Source organism: Trichosurus vulpecula, chromosome 9 (assembly GCF_011100635.1).
Source record: "Trichosurus vulpecula isolate mTriVul1 chromosome 9, mTriVul1.pri, whole genome shotgun sequence".
In the NCBI taxonomy this organism is placed as follows: domain Eukaryota; kingdom Metazoa; phylum Chordata; class Mammalia; order Diprotodontia; family Phalangeridae; genus Trichosurus; species Trichosurus vulpecula.
This window is the reverse complement of record NC_050581.1, coordinates 60,178,237-60,198,705: the sequence shown is the minus strand read 5'-3', so window position 1 is coordinate 60,198,705 and position 20,469 is coordinate 60,178,237. Positions and strand designations below refer to the sequence as shown.

The following is a 20,469-nucleotide window of genomic DNA, read 5'->3' as shown; positions in this document are numbered from 1 at the left end:
AAATTGTTGGGAGTTTTTCTTTATTTCTCATAATGTGGAATATTTAATTATATAGATTTTTCTCATTGTTTCTCAAATTAATTTTATTTTTCATGTTATTTCTAGAGATTTTGTTAGATTTGGGCATTTCTCTAAATTTTTGTTGAGTAGGTTTAGAAGATTTCCCTCCCTCACATCTGCTTACCCTGCTATCTTCTAAGGAGCCCTGGAGCAGGATTTTCCATCCCACACTAACCAGAGTTTCCTCTCTTCCTTTCTCCCCAGTGTAGAGATAATACGATTGGGCAACAGCTTCTACATCAACTGGGATCGAAAAATGTTTTACATCCCAAATAACACACCAGCCCAGGCCCGTACCACAACTCTGAATGAGGAACTAGGCCAGATCCAATATGTGTTCTCCGACAAGACTGGGACACTAACTCAGAATATCATGATTTTTAACAAGTGTTCCATTAATGGGCAGTCATACGGTATATACATCTTACTTTCTATTAGAATCCTTTTGTTACCAACTTATAATCTGGCATGATATTAATACTTTTCATAAATCATCTAACTCTAAAATCAGTAAACTTAAATATTTGCTTGTGCTCGAAACAAATGCTAGCTCTACCTTTAACCCTTTCACGTGGCAAAGAGAACATCGCTACAGCCACCCTTCTCTGAATTCCTCCATGGACTAAGTCCTGGGGAAAATCAATAAAAGGGAATAGGAGAGGGAGGTAGAAAGATGTATGTTCAGTAACTCTGAGATTCATTGCCTGATTTTGTAAACTGTGGCTTTTGTAATTATTCTAAAGTATATGTGTATGTGTGTTGTTTGGCTCCTGCCTATGAATGTTTATATGTTTATGAACAATGACCCTTTTAGTAGGAAGGGAAAGACCTTATATTTTAAAAAATGACAAAAGAATAGCCACAAATCAGAGCATTCCAATATTTTCTTGTATTCCTACCAATCTAGATGTTGTATTGATTACCTCTGATGGATCATTTTTAGTCAATATATTTTCATATTTTGAGAGAGAAAAGTACCTTAGTTAATGTCACAGACATAATCAAAGATTGAATAATAATGCTTGCATTACCTAACTCTCAAGGTTTTTATGAAGATCAATAAAATAATCTATATAAAATGCTTTGCAAACTTTAAGGCACTGTATGTTGTTAAATGTTATTGTTGTTAAGGTTAATGAAGATCCATGGAGCATTACATATGAATGAACATATGACCCATCTCCCACACCAAGAATATCTAGACTGTCACCTAATTAGTCAAGGATCATTGTTTTTTTGTACTTTGTCCTCCAAAAGGACCAATGACATCACAGTGTTGGGTTCAAGGTACAGTGTGTTCACCTATGACTGATCAGTCCAATACAAGCTCTACCACAGATTGGGCACAAATAGTCCCATTGAACATTTGGGATAGAGATGTTTCTAGATTCGCACATCTCACATTTTCTTTGTGCTACCACAATTCTGCTTTTTTCTGTAATAAATGTAATAATTATATCTGACATTTATATAGCACTTTGAGGTTTACAAAATACCATAAATATATCATTATTATGATTATTATTATTATTAAATTATCAGATCTTTATAACTCTTTTAGTTAGATAATAAAGGTATTAATATCTCCTTTTTTATACATGAGAAAACTGAGACTCAGAAGTGAGCCTTATCAGAGATAACTTATCCATGGTCACACAACTCCTAGGTGTCAAAAATGGAATTTGAACTCAAGCTTTTTTGATTCCAAGTCCATGCTCTTCCACTGAACTAGATTGCCTCTCAAGAAAATAATAATAACTAGCATTTTTACATTTTGAAGTTTGTAATGTACAGAGCACAGTGGAGAGTGCCATGCCTAGAGTCAGGAAGACATCTTCCTGAGTTCAGATCTGACCTCAGGCACTTACTAGCTGTATGACCCTGTATGACCTAGTGGCCTCAGTGTTTTCATCTATAAAATGAGCTGGAGAAGAAAATGGCAAACCACTCCAATGTCTTTGCCGAGAAAACCCCAAGTGGAGTCACAAAGACTTGGACACAACTGAAAAACAACTGAACAGAAGTGCTTTACATACATTGTTTTATATAAGCCTTAATACAGCCCTGTGAGGTGGGTGACTGCAGTCATTATCCCTGTTTTACAGTGCTCATGGTTATATAGCTTATGAAAAAAACGACAGTATGTATCAGAAGCCAGATTTGAACCCAGTTCATTACTTCAAGTCCAGTATTCTGGCATCTATACTAAATTGCTTGTGGACTAACTACATGCCTCCTCTGAATACTTGTGGCCCCTTTGAAGACCTAAATCACTGATGAATCCTATAGACCAGACCTGCGCAAGTTGGCAGTAGGTGGGGACCAAAATTAAAACAGACTAAACTTCTTCAAGCCCCAGATAGGTTAGACTAGAGACAGACTGACGATGATTGGTTGCCACGGATCATGTGATGAACAGGAGAGTGTACATTGGCAACCTACAGTTTTTATAGGCCACCCGAAATCCTTTGGTGGGCTGTAAGCAGCCTGTACAGGCCTACTATAGACTAATCCTATCCAGAGTCGTATCTTTGTGGCATCTTCACACATTGTCCACTTAATAGCTTAAACTTGCTAAGTGAGGAAAGTGTAAGATGATAAAATTAAGACAGACTTTGGAGGCCATCTGCTCCAGTGCATACCTACATTCTCTCTAGACTTTCCCTGAGAATTGATCTCATGTATGTTCTGCAGGGCTACTAAGAAACTTCCTACTGGTGCCAGCTATTTCTCAGTTGTCCATTCACTTTCACTTAAGAGAGCAGAACTGGGGCCCTAACTCTCCTCCCATTAATGGCCAGGGTTTAGGAAGGAAGGAAAAGGAGGAAATTCACTGGTGAAGCTTTTAAGGGAGGTTTAAGTGTGAATCAAGGACTTGAAGATCTAGGAATAAATGAATCCTGTGCAAGGACCTTCAGGCTCTCTTTTAGACTTGTTTACCTTCCTCCAGACAGTTTGCAATTACTTGATTTTTAATTAGATTTTTGGGCTGTGTTGCAAGATGTCTAGCATATAATTCTGTGTCAGAATGACTTCCAAGGTTCATTTCCCAACAGGTGAAATCTACAGTATGACTGGACAAAAGATGGAAATCACAGAGGTAAGAGGTGACATCATGTTTCCTTGAGAAATTCACATACAAATTTCAAGACCTCTGCCAATGTACTACAATATGATCCCCTGACACAGGCCTAGTCTCTGAAATGGGTACATGTCCAACTACATGACATGGGTACACACATACCACTTTGGCTTCCATAATGGAGGCCTACATCCCTGACACTGGATCCCATGACAGTGGGAGTGGATCTCACTAACCCCAGTCCCCAAAGTCCTTGTGACATGATCATACGCATCCCACTTTGGGGAATGCTAGTCATTAGAAGAGAAACTGGCTGCTTCAGTTTACTCCTTGTAGGTAGGTTTCATTGAAGAATGAGCTTATTCCCCTGGCTGGATAGCAAACCTCGAGACCAGTGATTAGGCAACAGCATTTGTTTCAGCTTCCTTCTCTCCCAGTATCACCCGAGTGATTAAAGAGTTATTAGTAAAGAAGTATAGAATAACAGAAGAGGAAAGCAGGATAAGACTTAAAAAGGGAAAAAAGAAGAGATGTTTATTTGACTTCAAGTCAACAAATACTGTGCCCAGTGGGTAAATAGGAAAAAAGAAAAAGTACCCTCTTCCAGAGATTATTATCTAGGGAGAGAAGAGTCATTCACATCAAATAGTTAAATAACAATAAGAGATAATATTATTATCTATAAGTAGCACAGATAGTGTTAGAGGTTAGAAACAGAGACCACTCTGCAGATCAGAGGGGCCAAGAAAGGCTTTGTAGAAGGAGGCGGTAAAATATGAGCTGTATCCTAAAAGACAAATAGGATTTGAACAAGTGGGGAAGAGAAGGCCTTCCAAATGGGAAAAAAAAAAAGTATGAGAAAAGAATCAAGATGGAAGTGTGTATGGAACAGAAAGGGAACCCAGCCTATTTAGTAGGTGGAGATATTGAAATTATTGGGAATAAAGAACAAGTTAACAAATACTTATGGAACACCTGCTATGTGTCCAAGGACAAAGTCCCTTACCCTCAGGCTCTAATGGGAAAGACTGAACCTACACAAACAGGACATTTTTTCACTACTATAAATACAGAATAAAATGGGATTTTGGAGAATGACATAATTTTTTGTTGGAGAAAAATCAGAAAAGATATCATTGAGAAGGTAGTAGTTAAACCAGTTTTTGAAGGGTGAATGAGCTTATAATGGTTAGAGAGGAGGGGGGAAAAATATATTAGATATAACAAACTTGATCACAGGCTGCCCCCAGATTTCCTGAGAGTAGCCTAAACCAGATTAAAATGTAATTGGTAAATATTTAATAAAATAAACAAATATACAATACAACAGAGATAATGTTAATTTGTGGTTTTCTCAGCCAATCAGCTGACCACAGGGAAACCCTTCTATTTAAGTTTGATCCTACTCTTCTAAATGATAAGAGGAAAAACATGAGCTAAAACAAAGACATAAAAATGTCAGGTCTTCTCAGGGAAGATTAATAAGCACAAGTTAGCTGAAGTGTGTAAGACTGGGAAGGCAAATTGGAGCCATGTATTTGGACAACTTTGTTTTCCAGGTTTGAGGAATTTGTCCTTTATTTGACTGGTAATAGAAGCCACTGAAAATTTCTGAGCAGGGGGATAATATGGTCAAAGCAGTGTTTAAGAAAGATTAATCTGATGACAGTAAAGAGGGTGGATTGATGGAGGTGGGGGCGGGGTTTGGAAGGGGTACTGGAAGCAAGAAGATCATTGAGGAGGCCATTAAAATACTACAAGTATGAGATCATAAGAATTTGCCTGAATTCAGTTAGTAGAAGAGGAAAAGAAGAGAATGGACAGGTACCTGAGAGCTTGTAAAAGATGAATCAACAGGACTTGATGTCAGCCATAACTCTAGATATCTAAGCCTGATGGCATCATTATAACTAATATGGAAGTGGAGAGGAGCTAACTTATCGGGAAAAGATGATGAATTCTGATTAGGTTCTGGTGAGTTTGAGGTGATGCTAGGACATCCAGTGGAGCTGTCCAGCAGGCAGCTGCATATGTAGAGCTGGAGCTCAAGAGAGATCAAGGCAAGAGATATAAATTTATTAAGGTGATAGCTGAAGTTTAGCGGATGAATGAGCTCTGAGGAAGAATATATAAAGACAGAGAAAAAAGAAGAGAATGCCAAAGACGGGACTGAAATGAAAACTTTTATTTCATGAATGAGAGTAGTAAGTGAGACCAGAGAAAGTGAGCAGAAAGTGGAGAGGAAAACAAACCCAGTGGAGCAGCTCAATGAAGGAGAAAATTTATAAGAAGGGGAGTGACAAGTGCCTCAAAGAGTACAAAGAATGAAGACTAAGAAAGCCTTGGGATTTGTTGATTAGGATGATACTGGTTATTTAAGAATGGTTTTCACAAAAAGGGTTGAGGAATGAATGGATCAAAAAGAAGCAGATATAGTGATTACCCTTCCAAAAACACCAATAGAAAGGAGAGTGACAAGACAGCGGTTCATGGGATGGCGGTTAAAGAAAAGTGTGTGTTTGTTGTGTAGAGGGAAAATCTGAACACAGCTCTTTGTAGAAGGGAAGGACCAAGTAGAGAAGGAAAGACTGAAAATGCAAAAGAGAAACAGGGGATGGTTACTAGAATGACTTCAAGTAGCGGCCGGACAGGATATAATGAAAGGGTAAAGGGCCTAGCAGATCCTGGAAATGGGCTTTAAGAATTAGAAAGTGATCAGAGGGCCCGTAGGTAGGAAATGTCTCCACAGACATAGAAATTAGAGTGTCTAGACCAACTCAAAAATCCAAGCATTTCCATAAAAGACCTCGACAACTGCTGCTGGGATAATTGTTCTTGCCCTTGTGTTCTAGGAAACAGAGAAAGTTGATTTCTCCTACAACAAACTGGCAGATCCCAAGTTTTCATTTTATGACAAGACTTTGGTGGAAGCAGTAAAAAAGGGAGATACTATGGTCCATATTTTTTTTCTCTCCCTCTCACTCTGTCACACAGTGATGTCAGAAGAGAAGGTGGAAGGTAAGAGAAAGGCTGAGACATGAAGTCATATGTCCAGTTACAAAGTCCATGGGGCCAGGTTTTGAATCCTCAAGATAAGTCTCTCTGAAAATCCCTCCAGTTAAAGATCCCATCTATTGTGGGGATACCAAGAGATGGTTCAAGATTTCTCCCTGATAGTACCTCACAATTTAAGCATGTCTTTAACATGTTAAATTTCCTATAGCTGCTCTTTATGTCTCCATCGTATTTTAACAGTCTTTTATCTAATCTTTATCTGAAGTTATATGCAAGGTGTCACTGTAAAGCAATGAGACTGAATCTTCCATAATCCTTTTGGTAATGAGGCTCTTTAAACCTAGGCTATCTTGAAATGATAGAGCAAGAGAGAGTGAGAGCGAGAGGGAGGGAGGGGGGGGGGAGAGAGAGAGAGAGAGAGAGAGACAGAGAGAGAGACAGAGAGAGAGAGAGAGAGAGAGAGGAAGAAAGATAAAAAGACAGAAAAAAGAGTCAGTTGCTGAGATCATAATAATAACAGCTACATTCCTGTGGTGCTTTAAGGTTTACAAAGGATTTTCTCACTCCGAGCCTGTGAAGTAGATAGTGCAGTGTTGTTACATTTATTCTGCAGGTAAGGAAACTAAGGCTCAGAAAGTTTGCGTGGCTTGGCTCCACAATTCCAGGTACTGTTCTCAAAATTGGAAATTTTCCCATCAAATAGGGCCTGAGAGCCGGTGTCTGTCAGCACAGCCCTCGGGAACAGTGTCACCTCATTAATATGATGAAGCATTGGAGTAGGGTTTTCATGGAAAACAACACTAACAATAATAGCTCCTGTTTACATAACACCTGATTTTCAAACTCATTTCATCTGATCCTCACATCAGCCTGACGAGGTAGGAAGGATGGGTGTTATTATTTCCGTTTCACTGACTGAGAAATTGAAGAACAGAAAAGTTACATGATTTGCTCCAAGTGACATAGCTCATAAGCACCAGAAAACACTAGAGCCAGATCTTCTGACTCTCGGCTTAATGCTCTTTCTGCCACACAACGATGCCGTCTAACGCTGCCCTTGAAATGACACCATTGCTCTAAAGATTTTGAAACTCTGCTTTAGACTCCTTCAGATTCAGTTTATGAATTACATGAAAAAAATTCATCTCATTGCTCTTATTATATAGATTATTTCTAGCAGGATCAAATAATAAAGTTTTAGAACTGGAAGCAACACCAGAAGTCATTTGTTTAGTCCATTCTCTATAAATCATAAATCTCATCCATAACACCCTTAGTCTGTATTTGTAACATTTTTAACATCCAGCCTCCATTTGTAAATCTCTTGTGACAGTGAATTTGTATCATTTCAGACCTTCTATTTTGGGACAACTCTAATCATCAGGAAGAGTTTTCTTTACAGAGAAACCTCATCTACTTCCCTCTAACATCCACCCATTGGTCTTTGTTTTGCCTTTAACTCTGATCCCTCTTCCACATAATAAACTTTCATATATTTGGAGAATATCATGTGCCTTCTCCCCCTTAACTCTTTTATCCAGACTAAACAACCCTAGATCCTTCAACTTGTCCTGCCATGGCATAGTTTCCAATTAACTCGCCATACTCTGGTCACCTTCCTCTGCAAGCATTTCATCTTGTCAGTGTCGTTTCTAAAACATAGTACCCAGGACCAAGCAAATCATAACATAGACAAAAGAAGTGGATCAGGTTGGTAAGAAGAGCAATAACTATTATTTGAGGATCAAGGATGCTTAACGTGGATCAAAGAAGATTCAGTGAGGCGCATGATAGCAGAATTCCAGAAGTGGTCTCACCCGTGCAGAGTACTACAGAATTATCATCTTCCTCTTTCTTGTTCCTATACTTTCAGTAATGTATCTTAAAATCAGATTAGTTCTTTTGGGTGCTCCATCATGCTACAGATGGTAATATGAACTTGTAATACATTACAGTCCCTAGGTATTTTTCTTTTTAAAAATAATATTTCATTTCCCCCCGATTACATGTAAAGATAATTTTTTTAATTTTTTTAAAAATTTTAAGTTTCAAATTTTCCCCCTCCCTCCTTCAGTTCCCCTCTCCCTGAAATGGAAAGCAATTTGATTATACATGCAGAATCATGCAAAACATATTTCCATATTAGTCATATTGTAAAAGAAGACACAGATGAAAAAAAAAGAAAAACATAAAATGAAAAGTAGTTTGCTTCAATCTGCATTCAGACTCCATCAGTTGTTTCTCTGGAGGCGGATAACATTTTTCATCCTGGGGGCAGCTAGGTGGCGCAGTGAGTAGAGTACCAGCCCTCGAGTCAGGAGGACCTGAGTTCAAATGCGACCTCAGACACTTGACACACTTACTAGCTGTGTGACCTTGAGCAAGTCTCTTAACCCCAATTGCCCATCCTTAACCCCCTGCAAAAAAAAAAAAATTCATCCTAAGTCCTTTGAAATTCTCTTGGATCATTATATTGCTAAGAACAGCTAAGCATTCAGAGTTGATCATCATACCATATTGCCATCACTGTGTACAAGGCCCTTCTCACTTCACTTTGCATCAGTTCATGTAAGTCTTTCCAGGTTTTTCTGAAATCATCCTGCTCATCATTTCTTATAGCACATTAGTATTCCGTTACAACCATATACCACAACTTATTCAACCATTCCCTCAATTTCCAATTCCTTGCCACTACAAAAATAGCTGCTATAAATAGCCTTGTACGTATAGTGCCTTTTCCCCTTTTTTTTTTTTTTGACTTTTTGAGATATAGACCTAGTAGTGGTATTGCTGGATCAAAGGGTATGCACAGTTTTATAGCCCTTTGGGTATAGTTCCAAATGGCTCTCTGCAATGATTGGATCAGTTCACAACACCAACAGTGCATTAATGTCCCAATTTCCCCAACATTTATCATTTTCCTTTTTCTCTCATATTAGCCAATCTGATAGGTGTGAGGTGGTAGCTCGGAGTTGTTTTAATTTGCATTTCTCTAACGAATAATGATTTAAAGCATTTTTTCACATGACTATAGATAGCTTTAATTTTTTTCTTCTGAAAAAATCATCTGTTCATATCTTTTTGACCATTTATCAATTGAGAAATGACTTGTATTCTTATACATTTGCCTCAGTTCTCTCTATATTTGAGAAATGAGGCCTTTATCGGAGACCCTTGCTATAAAGATTGTTCCCCAGCTTTCTGCTTTCTTTCTAATCTTGGTTGCACTGGTTTTGTTTGTGCAAACCTTTTTAATTTAATATAATCAAAATTGTCCATTTTACATTGCATAATGATTTTGAAATTACTATATACTATGTTATATTTCATATCTCGTTTGGTCATAAATTCTTCCCTTCTCCATAAATCTGACAGATAAACAATTCTTTGTTGTCCTAATTTGTTTATGATATCACTCTTTATGTCTAAATCATATTCCTATTTTGATCTTATCTTGGTACCAGCACCATATTTGTGTCATAACAGGAATTTGGTAGGACTCCTTCTTCAATTATTTTACCATATAGTTTATATAGTATTGCAATTAATTGTTCTTTAAATGTTTGGTAGAATTCACTTGTGAATGCATCTGTCCCTGGGGATTTTTTCTTAGGGAGTTCTTTGATGGCTTGTTCAATTTCTTTTTCTAAGATGGAGTCATTTAAGTATTTTATTTCCTTTTCTGTTAATCTGGGGAATTTATTTTTGTAAATATTCATCCATTCACTTAGGTTGTTAGATTTATTGGCATATAATTGAGCAAGATAACTACTAAGTATTACTTTAATCTCCTCTTCATTTATGTTGAATTCAGCATTTTCATTTTTATACTGGTAATTTGGTTTTCTTCTCTTCTTTTTAATGAAGTTAACCAATGATTTATCTATTTTATTATGGGAGGGAGTTCCATAAAACCAGCTCCTAGTTTTATTTGTTAATTCATTGGTTTTCTTACTTTGAATTTTATTAATCTTTCCTCGGATTTTTGATTTGGTACTTAACTGGGGATTTTTAATTTTTTCTTTTTGTTGTTTTTTTTAAGTTGTATGCCCAATTCATTGATGTGCTTTTTCTCTATTTTTACTGATATAAGCATTTAGAGATATAAATCTTCCCATAAGTACTGCTTTGGCTGCGTCCCATAAATTTTGGTATGTTGTCTCATTGTTGTCATTCTCTTTAATGAAATTATTTATTGTTTCTATTATTTGTTCTTTGACCCACTCATTCTTTAGGATTCATCCTATTTTTCCTGTTTTTCCTTCTCTCTATCTCTTTTCACCCTGTTCCTTCTCCCCAGTATTTTGCTTCTAACCACTGCCTCCCTTAATCTGCCCTCCCTTTTATCAACCTTCCCTCTTTTCTTGTTTTCCTCCCTTTCTTACTTTCCTATAGGGTAAGATAGATTTCTATACCGAACTGAATATGTATGTTTCTCCCTCTTTGAGCCAATTCTGATGAGAGTAAGGTTCAAGTGATGTCCAGACCCCACCCCCAATCTTTTCCTCCACTGTAATAGGTCTTTTGTGCCTCTTCATGTGAGATAATTTACTTCATTCTACCTCACCTTTCCCTCTTCTTCTAGTGCAGTCCTCTTTCTCACCCCTTCATTTTGGTTGCGTTTTTTTTTGGATGTCATCCTATCTAAGTCAACTTATGCCTATGCTCTCTCTCTGTACTTCTTCTAACTGCCCTAATAGTGATACATTTCTTAAGAGTTAGAAATATCATCTTCCTGTGCAGGGATGTAAACAATTTAACCTTACTGAATCTCATATGTTTCCTGTTTACGTTTTTATGCTTCTCTTGAGTCTTATATTTGGAAAGTCACATTTTCTGTTCAGATGTAGTTGTTTCTTCAGAAATGGTTGAAAGTCCTCTATTTCATTCATTATGCATTTTTTTTACCCTGAATGATTATGCTCAGTTTCACTGGGCAGGCGATTCTTGGTTGTAATCCTAGCTCCTTTGCTATCTAGAATATCATATTCCAAGTCCTCCAGTCCTTTAATGTAGAAACTGCTAAATACTGTGTGATGCTGGCTGTAGCTCCACAGTATTTGAATTGTTTCTTTCTAGCTGCTTGCACTATTTTCTCCTTGACCTGGGCATTCTGGAATTTGGCTGTAATATTCCTGAGAGTTTTCATTTTGGGATCTCTTTCAGGAGGTGATTAATGGATTCTTTCAGTTTCTGTTTTACTCTCTAGTTCTGGAATATCAGAGCAGTTTTCCTTAAAAGATGATGTCCAGGCTCTTTGTTTTTCATGGCTTTCAGGTAATCCAATAATTCTCCTGGATCTATTTTCCAGTTCAATTGAATAAGATATTTCACATTTTCTTCTGTTTTCTTTTAATTCTTTTGATTTTGTTTGATTGATTCTTGATGTCTCATGGAATCATTAGCTTCTACTTGCCCAATTATAATTTTTAAGGATTTATTTTCTTCATTTAGCTTTTGTATCTTCTTTTCCATTTGGCCAATTCTACTTTTTAAGGAGTTGTTTTCTTCAGTGAATTTTTATACAGGGGTTGACTCTTTTTTTCCTGATTTCTCTTGCATAACTCTCATTTCTTTTCCCAATTTTTCTTCTACCTCTCTTATTGGATTTTAAAAATCATTTGTGAGCTCTTCGGGTGTACTTTTTGGGCCTGAGACCAATTCACATTTTTCTTTGAGGCTTTGTAGGCAGGCATTTTAACATTGTTGTCTTCTTCTGAGTTTGTTTTTATCTTCTCTGTCACCACAATAACTTTTTATAGTCAGGTTCTTTTTTCAGTTTTTTGCTCATCTTCCTAGCTTATTTAGTAACTTTTAAAATTGGACTATGCTTTTGGAGTACAGGGGGCACTCTCCCAAGTTCCTTGTGCTAGAGACCAGGGGCCTAGCCTCTGGCCTGCTACATCGGGGCCTTTGGGCCTGGCTGCTCATCTTCTGCACCAGGGCCTCTGAGCCTGACTGCTCACCTGCCATACTGAGGACACTGAGGCCTCAAAGCTGCCCATTGTACCACTAAACTACTGTGTCAGCCTGTGCTTTGTACTGGGGCTAGGTGACACCTACTAGCTTGCCCAGACTCCTCCTGCACCAGACTGTGCTCCCCTTTTACCTGAGTGAGACAGACCTTTCCTACAGTCCTTCTAAATTATCTTGGGCTAGAAAACTGTTTTACCCCATCCTTTCATGTGTTCTGTCACTCTAGAATTCATTTTGAGACATTATTTAAAGTTGTTTAGAGGGGAGTTGGGGAGAGCTCAGGAAATTCCCTGCCTCTTCTCTGCCATCTTGGCTCACAGTCCAGTCTCTGCTAATTGTGGAGGTAGGGCATACCCTCTGATTTCCTTAGGCCTGTATGCCCTCACAATAGCCCTGCCTTCATGGGTCCAAACATAGTATTGTTCATCAAAGATAAAGTTAGAAATGACTGAGGGACAGGCAAACCTTTGGGCAGCTCCAGCCCTGGGAAACACCTCCTCTTATATAACTGCTTCACCTTCTGGTCCCTTTCTCCTTTAGGGGCCCAGCTGTAACAACAATGCTGCTTGCCACTACTGTGGCTGTGTAAGAGCAGTAACACCAGCACACAAAAGGGCTGCCAGCGCAGGTCCTTTGATCTGCTTTTCTAAGGAAGCAACTTTAAGGGGTTAACAGTCTTACTTTAATTAAACATGCATATATCATTGACTTAGTTCAGGGGGAAAAAGTCAGCATCCTGAACTTCAGAGCAAATACAAACAGAAATTACAAACAGAAACAATATAAACAGATAGATTTCTTTCTGACCAAGTCACAATACATAGTTACGAGAGAAGCACCAACATCTGGGTTTTTCAAAGCCGGGGTGGGGCTTTTGATGGATACCCAGAGTCTCATCACCAGCACTCTTTCAATGAGTATGCCCCCAAAACGAAACTCCAACCTCAGATCTTATATACATCTCAGGACCCTGGGGCACTTGATTGCCATATTTCCCCAAGTATAAGATGCACCCTTTTTCAAAATAAAAAATTGGGGGTCTAAAAACTGGGTGCGTCTTATACGGTGGTTGTAGTTTTTTTACTTGCATTTTCCGCTTTTTCGGGCGTGTTGTCTTTGCGCTCATTGTTTCACATTTGTTACTGGTATATTAAGGTTATGTTTCACCATGTTCTGTCCAGAAATGGCTCAGAAAAGATTTTCGTACAGTGCTCAATTCAAGTTAAAAGTGATCCAAAAATGAATGGAAATCGTGCTGCTGAACATAATTTTGGTCTTCCTCCAACTGAGAAAACAGTCTGAGACAAGCTATGGGAAGAAGAAACCCTACTGAAAACGCCACAGCAGAAGAAGGCCATGAGAGGCAAGAGTGAAGAAACCAACTATAGGAGAAGTTTGTACCTGGGTGAAATGATCCTGGGATAATACCAAGATTGAGATCGTTGTCAAGTCATTTAAGAAGTGTGGCATTTCAAATGCCATAGATGGAACTGAGGACGAGGCAATATATGAAGACAGTGATTCGTCATCAAACACAGACGAGGACAAGCTAATGGATGGGAGTTTTGACAGTGAAGAGGAGTTGTATGAATTTTATGATGAATAAAGCTTGAGTTCAATAACTTTATGTAATACATTTTTTTTCAAATTTTGGGCCCCAAAATTAAGGTGCATCTTATACATGGGGAAATACGGTACCTCAGTGCTAAGAAGCACTCAAACAAAAAACAGCAAAAAGTCCCATTTTGCTGGCCATTACATTTGAAAGCCAGGACTCATCAAAGGTACTAGATGGCCTTAGCATTTCAAGAGAAGAGCAGCAAAAAAGTCCCACCCTAATGACCATAACACCATTTACCTCCTTCTTCCAACCCCCAAAGAGATCTCCTTTGGAGCGTCTCATTGAGAGTCTCTATATCTCCTTTAGATTCCATGCCTTTCCCTTCCCTATCAAATCATTATTGTACTTGGCCCTTGCAGCAGAAATTGACTGTGCTACCTGTGAACCAGTTGTTGCATCTGAGGGCTGTGAAGGAAGATCCATGAATTTCTATCTAGAACATGGGAAGGCAGTTGTAGACTATAAGAATCAGCACAGGGACCCCAGCCATTGCTTGTTGTTTGTTCTAGCCCACTCCCGGCTTTCAGAGCTTGTAATTCTGGGCCCATATTCAGAGAGCAGGTCATTGCAGAATTAACCGCCTCAAGGGACTCTTCCCCTGCAATATCTGGCAATTCTGTCTCTCATGTGGCATATTGGAAAAAGCACTGAATTTAGAATTGGGAAATGTGAATTTGAATCTTGCCTCTAGATCTTACTAGCTGTGTGTAACAATTCGTATATTATTTAATCTTTCTTAGCCCCAGTTTCTTCATCTGTAAAATAGACATATTGATTGCATGATATAACCTATTGTGAGGAAAGCATTTTGTAAATTTTAAAATTTTATATAAGCGTAAATTAATATGATTGCAAATCATGTTTTCTGCCCTGGGATTGAAACAGCTGCCAACACATCAAAGCAGAACAGGCATATTGTGTCTTCTGTGTATTCCAGAAAGCAGGGTCCATTTCTCAGTCCCCATTGGTCTGTCTGTTTAAGACTAGAAGGAATCAAAGATTGGGCTAGCCACATCATTGCTGGGTAGATGACCTGGAATCAAAGATGCCTCTATATCCTAAGTTCTGACATATTCACTAATCAATTACTTGGCTTTATCGTCATATTTTTGATAGTCCAGCCTGTACCTACCATGTTTTGAGTGAATAAGTTGCACTATACTTAGGAAAGTAGTGTCTCAAGCAGGCTTAATTTTCAAGTGGTCATAGACGTTAGGAATGTGGCAGAAAGAAAGACCCAGAATTGGGGTGCATCATGGACCTCTAAAACTGAATGTACTCCATAAGAGCTCGTGAAAAACATCACTTCAGCCTGAGTAGGCCTCCAGTGCTCATCCCTAACACTTCTGGCTCTCTCCTTTCTTCTCTCTAGGAGAATTGGTATATCAGGCACAGTCTCCTGATGAAGAAGCCCTTGTCACTGCTGCCAGAAATTTTGGCTTTGTGTTTCGCTCTCGAACATCTGAAACAATCACTGTAGTGGAAATGGGTATCACAAAAGTCTATAAGCTCCTAGCTATCCTGGACTTCAACAATGTACGAAAGCGAATGTCTGTGATTGGTAGGTGCCCTGGCCCCTCTATCATACGTATTCTGTGGGTCTGTCTTTGTCCCCCTCCCACACATACATACACTCCAGAGCTACCGCACTCCTTGGTACTCCAGATAGCAATATTAGCTCTGTTATTCTCAGAGCCAAGTCATCCCTTAAGTCCAAATTTTCAGGCTCCTCACAAAGCAGAGAGAAAAGCTGGAGAAGCACACATTCTGGGGGATGATGGGTAGCTCTCCACTTTCTACTCTTAGTAAACTCAGACATCAGTCTGGATTTTGGAATTAATGGTTTGGGACTAAGACTAGACATGCATTCTTGAGTCTTTTGAAGGATGAGATTCCTTAGTACCATTAAAGAACCCACTTTTCCCCATGTGATGGCAGTGCCCCTCAGGTACCCACCAGGGGCCAAAGCTGTGGCCATAATTACTTTCTTCACAGCATCATGAGTCCTGTGTCAAAGGGATGGCATTAGATCTCACAGCCAGCAGCCTCCCCCTCTTCCTTTCCAGAAGGGTGACACCTTAGCACACCAGAATTTAGATCATGATGGCCCTTGTTTTACTTGTTCATAGTGCAGACACCTGAAGGTAAGGTGATGTTGTTCTGCAAGGGAGCTGACACCATCATCTGGGAATTGCTTCACTCATCCTGCACATCCCTCCAAGATGTGACCATGGAACACTTGGATGTGAGTATAGCTGGATGGATCATATATGCATCTGAGTGTCTGTATATATCTGTACATATGTGTATTTTGGGGAACTGGTGAGGCTGTCCATGCCCATATGTATACTTGTATGAATAGGTATGTATCTTTATAAGTGTGTGTGTGTGTGTATATATATATATATATGTATGTATGCATATATATATGATGCCTTGTATATCTCTGTTAGTGTGTGTCTGAATGTGAGTATATTTTTGCTGCTCCATGTTTGTCTGTGTTTATTATTCCTTGTGCCTCTGTGTCTGTATAGCCATACATACATCTCTCTATGTGTTATGAGAGTGAGGAAGACCAAACAATCTGAGCCTTTCCAGCTCCTCTGAGTTTTGTGAAAAGCAGGGTGAAAGCACAGTTCAATTCAGCAAATATTTCAGTGTTGTGTGAAGAATATGATAGAAGGGACTGGGAAAAATACAGAGATAAATAAGTTCTGGTTACTGCCCTCAAGGAGTTTATAACCTATTAGAAGAACATCAGTAACTGAGTTCCTAGGGCAGACCCTCACATACTGAGAAGCACTGGGACAAAAACTTGGAGTGAAGAACACACACACACACCATTCTGGGCAGTGATACAAGGAAATGTCAGGAGAGATGTACTTCTTCCAGCTGGTGCAAAACAAGGACATGAGTCTCTTATATGTGCATATATCCCTATCATCAAGGAAAAGGGGATGGAACTAATCCTTTACTTCTCCTCCCTCTTTTCTACGCTTTCCCTTAGGATGTTTTTTTATGACTTAACTACCCTTCAAGGCTACCACTAAAGTTCACTGTAACCTGATTTTACCTATATGAGGAGATAGGAAACACTGATTTCCTTATGAATCCAAGTGTGGGATTGCTCATCAGGGAAAGACAGGCAAACCTTTAGGCAACTCCAGCTCTAAGAAACATCTCCTTGTCATATAACTGTTTCACCTTCTCCTTCAGGTGCCCAGCTACCCGTTTGTACCCTCTGGCTGCCTATAACCCCCAAAGACACCCTATCCTGTCTCATCTAAATTCTATGCCTTTCCCTTCCCTATTAAATCATTATTGAACTTTTCCCTTGCTTACAGAAGTTGACCAGTCAATCTTCTTTCACTGACCATCTTCAGATACCCACTAGAACTCTCCAGGGAGTCCTCAAAATGTCCTCATGAAATTTTCCTTATTAATATACAGTATGGTCCACAAAGCTGCCTGAAGAGTAAAACAACTAAGAAGGAATCTTGCCTTCAAACTACCTGTACTAAATTTTGCCATCTAGAACACCACAAATAACGATAGATGAGGCAAGAACTGGAAAGTGCCTCCATCCTTCCTGGAAATTTTGTCAGAGGGATGCTGGGCCAAGATTCATTGAACTGAGGTAGACTGGAAGAGTGCCTAGATCTGGGATCAAAGGTTATGTATGTCCACTGTCATATGGATTCAGCTGTTTACATGGTGGGAAATGCCAGCAAAATGCTGTCCACAGTTGAAGCTTGGGGAAAGTAACCAAGAATGGGAAGATTCACCTCACATACTAGAACTCAAAAAAACAAAATCAACATTCAGTGCCTGAGCCAGTCAGAATGGAAAAATATACTTTTTTATGAGTTCAAACACAGAAACAGGCCAGACAGGCAAGAAAATTCAGGAGAAGGACCGGGTTGTTGCATATCTAGAGGTCATACATAGTGAACACTATCTTCTTGAATTCCTGGGGGATTTGCATTGGGATGACAGGGCAGAATGAGGACATTCAAGAACAGCTTGCCTTCTGATTGAACTTCTGCTTTTTCAGGAGGTCTGCTGTGGCTTCTGCTGATGCCTCAATGTCACAGGAGTCATAGTTCTTGGGCTTTGTGGGACTGAGTTTATGGGAGGACTGCAGATGGGACTAAGCTGTTAGGGGAGACACAAGGCAGAGTTATCTTCATTTAGCTGCCATATTTTCCCCAGCAGGGTGGCATATCCCCTTGTTCATAGTTTTGACCTCTGAGCCACACATAACACATATGAGCTCTCTTCTATATGACAGTTCTTCAGATTTTTGAAAATAGCTATTATAATACCCATCCCTAAGTCTTCTGTAGGATAAATATACCCAGTTCCTTCTTATGTTCCTTAGATGTTGTAGTTAGGGATATAGCTTTTAGCAGCTATTGGGCTGTACTCTATCTAGCTCTGTGGATCAGGAAGCTGAGGCACAGGAAGTAGAGGGTTCTGGCATCTTCATTAGTTATCATCAGGGCCAGGAAGAGACATGAAACTTAAGAATGAGTGAAGCCTCAGGTTAACCTGTACCAAGGCCACAGCTGATGTGTCATATGTTGCTGTGGGAAAGTAATTATTGTCCAGAAGCTTGAGGTTATTTTTGAGCCTTGAGTTACAGTGGTTTCCATAACCTTAGATTCATCATCCAAATGAAAGGCATTTGAGAGCCAAAAAAGTATTCCAAAAATTAGGAATTAAAGCCATGGGCTTGGTCTTATTAGTACCATTCTCAATCAACTGAGATAACTAACCATATATATCTAAATGTGTCTTATGTCTATAATAGACACTTCTTTTTAGACAATTGCACACAAACCAGAATATCAGTATTATAATATTAATGATGACACATTGGATTCTATAACATCTTTCTTCCTGGGAGGTTGGTGGAAACAATTAAAATCCTCAAGCTGCCTGACACTAATCCAGGGACTGTTCATCAAGCATGCAATCTTTCTTTCCTCTGGCTGGTGGGGAAATCCTGGCCCTTGGTAGTTCCTTCACAGAGGACTCGGTTCTGTCCTAACCCTCTCTGGGAACACGTATATCTTCCAGGAATTCGCCAGCGATGGCTTGCGTACCCTTGTTGTGGCCTTCCGAGAGCTGGATGAAAAAGTATTCCAAAGCTGGAGCCAAAAACACCTTGAAGCCAGCAGTGCCCTGGAACATCGGGAGAAAAAATTAGGACTAGTCTATGAAGAGATTGAAAAAGACATGATGGTTGGTCTGAGGGAGCAGGGACTGGACTTCTCCTGGGGAGGAAGTCAGGGGTCAGGGGAACCATGGCTATAATCTGTCGGGTCCATGTAACAGTAGTAGGAAGGTAAGAGAAGGGGTCCCTGCGTACATGAGTTATCTCAGTACCCCAGTCATCTCAGGCTTTCCATTTCCTCATCTGTAAAATTAAGATGTTGTACTGCATGATCCCTGAGATCTCTTTTAGCTCTAACACTCCGATTCTGTAATTCCTTGACAAAGCCACTACAATAAAAAGTTCTGGGAAAACATCAGAAAAGTACTATCCCCTAAATCTACATGAATTTAGAATTTCCTGGATAATTGAAATCCTCAGATGATCTAATAACATATTCACTTTAATTCTGAGCTTTACTCCTGAAGCCAAATAAGATGATTCTGGCTTCTCCCACTATCTCTGCCTCAACTCTTTTTCTGATTCAGGGAGAGAAGAGAGGAGATGCAGGAATTTACATAATTCACCACTGAGAAGATGTAATGATCCATACTACCTTTTAGCTAGGATTTTAAAAGGCAAATGAGTATCAAACGGGAATATTTAGAGTGAAGATAAATTCCAAAGGTGGCAAATCTTCCTACATGGTCAGTTTTTGAGGGGTACATGTCTGCATTGCACACTGCCTGCCCATCTAAGGCCCCAGCAGAAGGATCATCTGCCCAACCCTTCTGATTAAGCCTCCAGGCTTATGCTAGGCCCTGGACAGTAGAAAACATAGGCCATGTCACTCTCTGGTTGAATGGAAACTTGAAAATGTCTTTAAATCTTCATGAAACAATAAATAGATGTGTAAACTGAGACTATAGCAGGACCTAAAGGATAAAGGACTGGTTTAGAAGTTTTAGAAAAAGCAAGTTCATGAAATAGGATGAAGAGAGAACTTATTTATTCTCAATGGAATAGAAAGCTCAGGGGACACTACTTTTATAGACTGAGACAGATGGATGTTGTGAAGTAGACATAATAATAATAATGGACATTTATATAGCACTTGGCATACATTATCTCATTTGGCCTTCATAATCACCCATTGAGAGAAGTGGTAGTGGTACAAATATCTCCATTTAAAAGAGAAGGCAGGCTAAGACAAGTCTAAGGACTTGGCCAACATCCCACACGTAGTAGGTGGCAAAGTCAGAGCTTGAACCAGGTCTTCGACATGCTATCTAGTGCTCATTCCACTCATATCATCATGTGTATGGTATGAACTGGGTGTGTGCTAAAATAGATGTATTTTAAGAAGATGCATATTAAGGAGCAGATGGTGTATATTAAGCAATTCATTCTGAGAAGTAGACGTGAAACATGGTATTTATTGAAAAGTGAAAATGATCAAATGAAATAATATTTTAAAAGGCTTAGCACAATGCCTGGCACATAGTAGGTACTATATAAATGCTAACTATTATTATTAAGCAAATGTATTGAGAAATG

At 39.1% G+C, this 20,469-nt stretch overlaps 1 protein-coding gene across 1 annotated transcript in view; it reads left to right on the top strand.

Annotated features, from left to right (window-relative positions):
• Positions 1-20,469, top strand: part of LOC118832122 (phospholipid-transporting ATPase FetA-like) — a 127,030-nt gene that overhangs the window by 90,565 nt on the left and 15,996 nt on the right. Inside the window, 8 exon segments of the mRNA XM_036739556.1 lie at positions 265-473; positions 2,567-2,585; positions 3,365-3,391; positions 3,671-3,674; positions 6,004-6,160; positions 15,127-15,315; positions 15,884-15,999; positions 18,837-19,001. Coding sequence (XP_036595451.1) covers positions 265-473; positions 2,567-2,585; positions 3,365-3,391; positions 3,671-3,674; positions 6,004-6,160; positions 15,127-15,315; positions 15,884-15,999; positions 18,837-19,001 — 886 coding nt within the window.